Consider the following 9,992-nt stretch of genomic DNA (forward strand, 5'->3'; position numbering starts at 1 on the left):
ACCCTCTGCAACTGCATACATAAGGAAGTAGCAACAGACTTTCCTTTGCTTCAATTCTTCTAAACAAGGAAGGAACAGCACTCCTTCCTTTCCTTCAACTCTTCTAAACAAGGAAGAAACAACTCCTCCCTTCCTTCAATCCTTCTAATCAACCTTTTTCCTCATCCTCAGCGGGTACTGGCACGCCTCTTGCATCAGGGGCGTGTACTCCGTTCGCCACGACATCCTCGAACGCGTGAGGAACCCTTACACTCACGCCCTTCCTCTACCCACTGAAGAGGACCCCGACCTCGCCTTCTGCAGCGCCCTGAGGGAGGCTGGGGTGCCCATGGTGGTGCAGACGGCGTTCCAGGAGCAGGGTGCCCTTCTCAACACCACCGGGCACGAAATTGGCACTAGTGACATTACCACGTTCTCGTCTAACCCGCTTCTGTGGCATCTGTTCTACGTGCATCCGGATTACAACAAGATTATGGGAGGAGAGTTCGGTTTCGTGGATAGGGTGAGTGTGGTTTCGTGGGGGGGGAAATTAGGTGGGATATTTCGTGAACAGATATGAAGTTTGGATTTTTTTTTCTATGCAAATTTGCGGTTTGGTCAGATTTTTCCTTTGACGATTTTGAGGTTATGGTAGGTTTTGAGTTGGGCCAGATTTTCCAAGTGCAAATCTGTAGGTCAGTTTCCAAGACATTTGAAGTTAGGTCAGATTTTTTTTTTTATGTTTCGTATCATTTGGATATTTATAGTTGATATTTCATGCTGTAGATAATACAACCAATATACCATTTAGATATATTCATTTACATCCTCCCAGCCATGCTATGAAGTGTACGTGTTCCCCACCTTTAGCCAGCGCTTTGCAGCTGAACTCGTGCAAATTGCAAACTCTGTGAATCAATGGTCAACTGCAACGACGAAGGTGAGTATAAGTTTTTGTAAAATTAAGATAAGAAATTAATGATATATTTTTAGATAAATAAATAAGGAAAACGGATAAACTTTTGTTGAGGGTTATAAATACAGATGATATAGATTAAGTGGGAAATGATGGGTGCAAGAACCTGGTTGTTTTCTGGGGCGGTTTTATGTTGCAGAGTCTGTCTGGAATTTATCGTCCTTGACATTTCGTTTGGGACAATTTGGTATTTGATTGACTGAATTAGTCGCTTTATCGCTCGCTCAATAAAATGCTTTTGTGCTTATAAAAGGACATGTCTTTCATTATCTTCCTTGTCTGTCTGTGTGCCTGTCTGCCTGTCTGTCTTTCTGTATCTCTTTATGTATTGCTGCGTAACTGCCTGGCTTTCGCTTTCTTTGTATATTTGTCTTTATCAGTCAGTCAGGGAGCCAGCAGTCATCTCTCTTGTCTCTCTCTCTCTCTGCCCCTGCTGTCTGTTTATTTGTCTCTGTCTCTGTCTCTCTCTTTCTCTCTCTCTCTCTCTGTCTATTTGTCTAACTGTCTGTCAGTCTTATTCTCTGTCTGTCTGTCTGTCTGTCTCTCTTTCTTTCTTTCTCTCTCTCTCTCTCTCTCTCTCTCTCTCTCTCTCTTCTCTCTCTCTCTCTCTCTCTCTCTCTCCCTCCCTCCCTCCCCCCATCTTCCCCCTCCCCCCTCACCCCATCTTCACCCTCCCTTCCTCCCCCCTCACCCCATCTTCACCCCCCTCCCCCCATCTTCACCCTCCCTCCCCCCATCTTCCCCCCCCCCTTACCCCATCTTCACCCTCCCTCCCTCCCCCCTCACCCCATCTTCACCCTCAATATTGCCCCTCCTCTAATTTACCACCTCCCCCCTCCTCCTCCTCCTCCTCAGCAGGACATGAGAAAGAAGAACGGTGTTGAGGAAGTTCCTACGGTCGACCAGTGGTTCTCGCAGCTTGGATTAGAAGATCTCTTGGATGAGCTCTTCGGCAGCATCTTCCAGAATATTGAGATGCTTTCTTATCCCAGCTCGTATCCGGTGAGATGAAGAGTATTTCTGAAAGGATGTTCTGGTTTGCTGTAAAAGTACTACTAGTTGTAGTAGTAATATTAGTAGTGTAGTAGTAGTAGTAGTAATAGTGATAGTACTCATTGTTTTAGTTACATTTGTATTAGTAATGGTAAAATCAAATAAATATGCTAGGCATCAAAGGTCATATAGCATTACGGTAAAGTATCATGGCAAAAAAAGGGTAGAAATGAATTAGCAATTAGGATAAGTGGACAAAAGAAGGGGATGAAGAAGAGAAGAAGGAAGAGGGGAGAAAAAAAGACCCGAGTGGAGGCGAGGGCCGAGGTCCAAGGCAGGTCCCCTCAGGGCAGGTCCCCCGTCTCCTACTCCCCCCCCCCATGACAACGAACAAGGGATTGAGGGGGAGTTGTAGTAGTACTAATAGTAGCAGTAGTAGTAGTGGCAGCAGTAATAATAGTAGTGGCAGTAATAGAAACAGTAGTAACAGTAGTTACAGTTGCAGTAGTACTAATAGTAGCAGTAGTAATAGCAGCGGAAATAGTCATAGTCGTAGTAGCAGTAGTAGTAACAACATATTGGATGATGAAAATGTGTTCTTTATCATATAATATAATTACTTATTATTTACTTTTTTGTACATTTCTGATATGCAACATTGAAAGAAATGGGAGAATCGAGTACAGATGCCTTCCAGTAGCATTGAAATCTTAATAAAACACACACACGCACACACACACACACACACACACACACACACACACACACACACACACACACATACACATACACATACACATACACATACACAACACACACACACACACACACACACACACACACACACACACACACACACACACACACACACACACACACACACACACACACACACACACACACACACACACACACACACACACAGAGCTTAACTAAATAAACTAGATTTCGTATAAAGAATTAACACATTACTCTCTTAAGACCTACTGCATAATGGATACTAACTTTACCCTTTACAGGACGGCATAACACTATCTCTCATTGCAAGATTCAAGGCAGATGAAGTCCCAGGGTTACCAAAGCATAATGATGCCTCAGTTGCCACTCTTGCTATTAATCTCACACCCAGTGAGCTCTACAAGGTGAGAAATTTTGGTAACTTCAGTAATTTGATAAAAAAAAGCTGTTTATTGCCCTTTATCTATTTTATATTTTAAAGCAGGTTTCTTTTCAAATAAACGTATAACAAATTGTGTTGAAAGTAACCAACAGGAAAGAGAGATGGAGAGAGAGAGAGAGAGAGAGAGAGAGAGAGAGAGAGAGAGAGAGAGAGAGAGAGAGAGAGAGAGAGAGAGAGAGAGAAAGAAGAAAGTCAGAGACAGAGAAAAAGAATGGCAGGAACCTTGCTTTAGACAAACCCACATTTATCTCGCAAAACTTGTCACTGCTACATTTAACTCACTGTACTCATCAGCTCGACCAGTGACCAGAACTCACAATCCTGATTACTCCTACCCTTAACCATCAACCATTAACCATCATACATTTAACTATTTACTTTTCTTCCATCAGGGGGGTGAAGTGGAGTTCCCTGTACAAGAGTGTCGCATCAAGCCAGAAGCTGGTCATGTATTTGTGTATCCAGGTCGTCTCACACACCCAAAGATTTTCCACAATGTGACTGAAGGTGTTCTTCATAGGGCTATTATTATGATTGATAGTAAGGATAAAGTCCTTGATTAACAGTTGTTGCTTGTTGATGGAGGCTGTTTTTTGAGATTCTGAGCATGTATAATGAATGAATGGATTGTTTTGCTTATACAAATGGTCATGAAGGGAACTACAGTGGGCATTATGGTTTATCATTTAAATCATCTGAAATCAGGAACACAATTTTAGTGTTGAACAGAATGTAAATTAATGTAGTCAGTTCTTTTCTGCAAATTTCTTGATGCAGTTTCTGTGGATAGCAGAAATATTTCTATTTTTCTTAGACCAGCATAGAAATGCACTCAGTAATATCTGCTATGACATTACCTGCATATTATATGTTATATTACAGTTATTACATTGAAGTTTAGCATTAGTTTTTAAAAATTACATCTATCTATTGGATCATAAGTTAAAAATTATATCTATCTATTGGAGCAGAAGTGTTAACAGATCTAATAAATTATACCACACATATATTTGTTTCTTTTTTCCAATTCTGATTGTAATTTTACTGCACGATTACATTGTGTTGGTAAAAATCCTTTTTAACTTGAGAAACAGCTGCTACTCACAATAAAATGTTTTTTTTTCAACATAAATTAATATTCATAAACACTGGGAAATTTCACAATATAACTTTGGCAAGATGTATAAAATGCAAATATTCAAGATGTAGAGGACAAACATCATTAATAAAAAAATCATTCCTGAAAACCATATATTTAAAAAAATTGTACCTAAAAAAAGCAAATTCATATTATACACATTCCATGATATACAGATAATTCTCAATTTGAGAAACCTGAAAATGAAATATAAAAATATTTCAGTTTGAACTTTTACAATAAATCACATTTCAACGGTCTCATCAAAAGCAACAAAACATTTACAAAATGTATCACATTTTCAAAATAGTCTAATGTCAAAATAGTAATACCTGAACCAGAAATTGCACATAACATTCGAGAACATGTCACAGTCCTGCTCATATCAAAATACTGGTAGAGAGACACTTGTTATTCAGGAACTTTTCACAATGTTAAAATAAGACTTTTTCCTGATAAGACACTAAAGTATTTTAGTGATCTACTTTACCATACCAGCTTATCTTAACATATATTACTGAGTTAAGTGTCAATTGGCACATAAAGAATGAATGTTACTGAAAAGCGTACAGGTTTAGTGGAGTGTAAAAGACCTTTCTAAAGAGATTCTATTGTATTAAACAGAATTTAAATGTCTATTGTTATATATCTCTTTAATTTAAAATGCAACAAACAAAAATACTAACAAATATGAAATTATGGCATCCATAATAAATCTCATATCAACAATAGAACTCTCTTAGAAGTTAACAAACACTGAATAACACATTTATGCAACCCTGCTCTGTTACTTATAAAAAAGGATATATTAACAATAAAAAAAGGTAAACAAAAAATTATGTACATCATATTATATTTTATCAACAATATCTGCACCACAACAAAAAATGGAAATAAGAGTTTATCTTCCTGTGGACAGGTACAATCAACCCAACATAACACAAACTCCATTACCGAAACATGTCCACGTACTCATCTTCCATTGGGTGAGTTTCCCCAACAATCACAAGGGAGTGCAAGGGGCCCCCAAGGTCAACCTTTGCCATCTCCTCCAGGGTACAAGTCTTTAGCTGCTGTGTGGGGGTCCCTACCCTAGCCAAGCCTATGACAAGCTGGTCTGGGGTCACAGGTGTTGCTTTCCCTTGTTCGGCTCGCATCTTAATGATTTCCAGGAGTTGTGTCGCTGCCTGGGCCACTGTCATGTATCTTGGTGGTTCGTACACTTTCCGCCCCTTAATGAGGTTCTCCACGCTTTGTTCTTTAACCTTGATGTCAAGAAGGCACAGGGTATGCCAGCCATTTTCCATGTTGCTACAGATTTTGTCATAGTAGCTGTCTGGACGCCAAGTATCGTCCCAGAAAGGCAGAGAGACAGTTTCACCAAATGAATACAGCTGGAGGCCACAGCATCCCACAGCATTCAATATGGATGCATTGTGTACTATATTAACTGGGATGGTCTCATCCAGGGCCCGAATAACTAGGTCTGCATGTGTTGTGGCTCCAAAGGGATCTCCAACCACAAGGAATGCCACGTCCCCTTCATGTGTGCACTGCAGGATGCCATCCGACTGCTGCTCCACTTGTTCCCTGTCTGCCACCTGGACTTCACGGCCAAAGAGCTCTTGGAGGGCCTCTACACCACCCTCCATTATGGAAGTGTAGCCCTCGAGGAACACACGGGAACACTTTTTTATGATGTCTAGGCCCTTGACTGTTACATCACCTGCTCAAGAAAAAAGTGACAGTTTTGTATACACTATTCAACTAATAATAGGACAAGCTGTAACTCTTATATAACTATTCAAATTACATTCAATGAAAAAACATAAAATGTAAATATTCACACATAGCACTCTATAAACAAATTACGTAATCCACACCAAATTCATATGAATCCATATATCGAAACTAAACTAAACAAAACATTCTTCCAAATACTAACCAGGCTGACCAAGTCCCAATCCAATGAGATGGAAGACACCTCTTTTACTGGTACTATTGCGTGGTTCAGTCTGTTGGCCATTAAAGTATGCGGCCAGCTTTGTCATAGCATCTTCCTCTATGGGATGACATTCCCCGCATATAATCAAAGAATGCAGTGGCTCCCCAAGATCGGACTCTGCAAGCTCTGTGGGAAAAAAAAAATTTCTATTACAAACACAAATATACTGGCTCGGTAATATAACAGTGATTATGTTCCAATACCTGCCACAAAAGGCAGCAAACACCATAAATAACATGGTTTATCTGTACATAATAAAACTTCATTTATAAATTAGATAAAATAAAACAATAAACAAATACTATTAATAAAATGAAACAATTATAGGCCCTAAGCTGTCTGTTCTTTACCATCAACTAGCACATGCTTTTTCTTCATGTTTTCAATGTACAAATTAGAAGATTTTTCTATTTTAAATAACCACTTATCATGCATTATGCCTGATAAGTAACCAATCTATGTTGATTTTTTATTTTATCTAGGCAAGTAAACTAATGAAGTTTCAACTATGAAAAGATGAATGACAGAACATTCCACTGAAATGAAGAGGTTATCAGAGACATATTGAGAACTCAAATATAATTAGACATGAATAAAAATGTAGATCACAGAAAGGGTAATAAAACTACTCCTGAAAGTGTTCACCAAAACAAGCATCTAAATACCCCAACAAATAAACACAGAATGATCATCCTCACCTTTCAATGTTCCTCTCATGATCCTCTGTGAACTAGTCCCAACTCTCACAATGCCCACGCACTGGGTATTCTCAGTCAACTGCATCTCATCCTCGCCCACTGGGTCTTTTCCACTGGTTGCAGGGTTGTTACTGTGCCTTTGCAGGATCGTCAGCAGCTGTTGGGCAGCTTGATGTACTCTCATGTAGTGAGGGGGTTCGAAGATCTTGCGTCCCCTTAGGAGATTCTCTAAGCTTTGCTCTTTCACTTTAATATCTGAAAGCAAATACCAGTTTAGAAGCTCAGACTTTACTCAGGCATTCTTGTAAAATTTCAGTTTTGGATATGTATGTACAACGAAGTAAACAATACATGAAATTAGCAGATTAATGAAATTGACTTTTTTCTTACATGTTTGTTCTGAACGGAAAATGAAAAGGCTTCCAAATATATAAATCTAAACAAGAAATCACTATGGCCAGTGAACCTTCTGTAATTTGGAGAGAAACCAACAAACCTACACCCAAGTATTTTCTGGACTGTTTCCTTATTTATAATTACCAGAGTAGTCTACAAATTGAGCACACACACACACACACACACACACACACACACACACACACACACACACACACACACACACACACACACACACACACACACACACACACACACACACACACACACACACACACACACACACACACACACACACACACACTCTCTCTCTCTCTCTCTCTCTCTCTCTCTCTCTCACACTCATATATATTAGTCATTACCATGATAATGCTTTTCATTGTTTTAACCTACTGGTGCACACTTGTAGTTTTTGTCAGTTTTGTTTAGATGCAGATGGCATCAAAACGCTAAGTCCCTGTGGAATCAACTGCCTCTAACATTTTACCCCATTCCTTGTTTTTTTTTTTATGTACAGTTGCCACTTCTAATACTGTTATATTTTTATTACTATAATTATTGTTATCACTAACATTATCATTAACAGTACTACTTGTAATAAAAGGAAAATTATCCCCCCAAACTTCAAGGAGGTTGGAAAGTCCCAGGAATTGACCCCTTGGTGTCTAAGCACTTGTGGAGCCATGTGTGTAAACATAGTAAATAAACTAAAATAAATATCACAGTGAACATGACATTATAGTTATTTGTACTTCAACAGCCATTTAAAACAAATATGTTGTATAAGAAAAGTGTCTCAGAAAAGATTGATTTAGTGATACCAAGTAGACTATTGTATTGTTTGCCTTGAAATTATAATGGTATTTTCATTACATATGCAAGCTTATAATTGAAGCAATTTGTACTGAGGTACTCATTTATCTATACTCTATATACATAGTCATCCTTTCAACAGTTCAATGTTATATTCACTCTCACCTAAAAGGCACAGTGTATGGAGTTTTTTCTTCAGGTTGCGATTGATCTTGTCAAAGAAGCTCACAGGCTCCCACCCATCCTGCCAGAAGGGAATGGATACTGTCTCCCCAAAGTGGTATAACTGAAGGCCACAGCATCCCACTGCATTCATGATGGAAGCATTACTTATCACCTAAAAAGCAAAGCAAACAATCAGTACATAAAATCAATAAAACTGTACCTATTATATAAAAAAAAAAAAAAACAAGGCAAATAATGTCTGTGATAAAGAGAGGGTAAAACAAGCCCAAAAATCACAAAAAGGTGAAATGACAAGTCACACTGTAGTTTATATGTATATTTATTAATGAAAACTGATATCCTTTTTATGTATCTTAACTCAATGACAATTTTTTTTCTCACCAAACTAAGCCATATAACAAGCAGTGTGTGCAATTAGTTGTTTGAGCAAAAAATTAAAAGCATCAAAGGATTAAACACGTGAATGAATGTTTTGAATGCATGAATTGGATTTGACTTGACTATAATGGCATGGATGCTTGCCACCTGGCATAGCAAGATCAGATGGCACTTTCTATCATAGATATGTTATTCTCATCCCATTATGACTTTTGATAAATATCTATTTTACTCCTGCTTCCATGACTGGCTTCATGCTCGTCAGAACAACCTCCATGCCTGTCAGCAACCTGTCAAAGGCCAACAAGCCACCACCACATATACTCCAACAAGATTAGACTGGGGAACTTAACAACAAATACAGAATCAGTCCAAGTTTTATTGCCAGAATATACATGGTGGAGTTTGTTGGCCTTTGCTATTGTGCAGAGGCTATGGTGATTACTTAAATCTCCACCCTTTTTGTACTAGATTTCAATGTGGTACATCCATCAGATCACAATAAGATTCTGGATAGAACACTCCAAATACTTGAGAAAAAATTGCAGGGAGATAGTCCATAATATAATTAAAGGAGTAAGATAAGACTACAGCAATGGCTATAAAAAAATACGCAAAAAAAGACTATTACCAATAAAACATATTCCACACAAAGTGAGAAAGTGGAAGCAACAATTACAGTCTTAATCCATACTATTCCTTAACCCAAGCATGAAAGACAGTTTTGGTGTCTTCTATTTTATACCATATATCAATAAAAAAAAAAAATCTTGTTACTTAAAAAATTCTGACTTCTGAAGTCCTTATTATAAACAGTATTGCATATTCTCTCTATGTAAAGTGAATCAGAAATTCATGAAGTTTTCTATATTACATTTTGTCATTCATTTGATTAAAGACAAACACAGGAGCTCATATGCATAGAGTCAAAATTAGTTAATTTCTACTTCTTTCCTACCTCAACTGGTATTCCTAACTGGTGTGCTCGTAACTTGAGGTCGGTGTGTGTGGTTGCACCCAGAGGATCCCCCACCACCAACAGAGCCACATCCCCGGTCTCGGCACCTGCAAATAAATCGTCAGATGCCTGTTCTACCTGCTCCCGATCTGCCAGGATCACTTCTCGCCCGTAGAATTTCTCCTGAAAGATAAAAAATGATGTTTATTGACATAGTGGTAAGTTTCTCTGTAGTGAATTGTTATAAAGCTATTCCTTGTGATTAATGACACAAGAAATACAATAACAAATA

The 9,992-nt window shown here is 38.4% G+C and overlaps 2 protein-coding genes across 2 annotated transcripts in view; one reads left to right on the forward strand and one right to left on the reverse strand.

Annotated features, from left to right (window-relative positions):
- The window catches only part of LOC119589877 (multifunctional procollagen lysine hydroxylase and glycosyltransferase LH3-like), a gene marked incomplete at its 5' end in the record, with an annotated part of 15,040 nt that extends 10,905 nt beyond the window's left edge, over positions 1–4,135 (forward strand). Inside the window, 5 exon segments of the mRNA XM_037938507.1 lie at positions 172–502; positions 815–919; positions 1,811–1,957; positions 2,968–3,090; positions 3,521–4,135. Of these exon segments, the coding sequence (XP_037794435.1) occupies positions 172–502; positions 815–919; positions 1,811–1,957; positions 2,968–3,090; positions 3,521–3,691 (877 nt within the window). The 3' untranslated portion in view covers positions 3,692–4,135.
- A 227-nt stretch (positions 4,136–4,362) lies between these two features.
- LOC119589878 lies at positions 4,363–9,883 on the reverse strand (the record flags this gene model as incomplete). Its single annotated transcript, XM_037938508.1, is given in 5 exon segments — positions 4,363–5,992; positions 6,212–6,397; positions 6,970–7,224; positions 8,344–8,515; positions 9,701–9,883. Coding segments are annotated over 5 exon segments (1,572 nt in total), but the record flags the coding sequence as incomplete, so codon positions are not given.
- Positions 9,884–9,992: the final 109 nt, after the last annotated feature.

The sequence above is a fragment of the Penaeus monodon genome, chromosome 26 (assembly GCF_015228065.2).
Source record: "Penaeus monodon isolate SGIC_2016 chromosome 26, NSTDA_Pmon_1, whole genome shotgun sequence".
NCBI classification, from domain to species: domain Eukaryota; kingdom Metazoa; phylum Arthropoda; class Malacostraca; order Decapoda; family Penaeidae; genus Penaeus; species Penaeus monodon.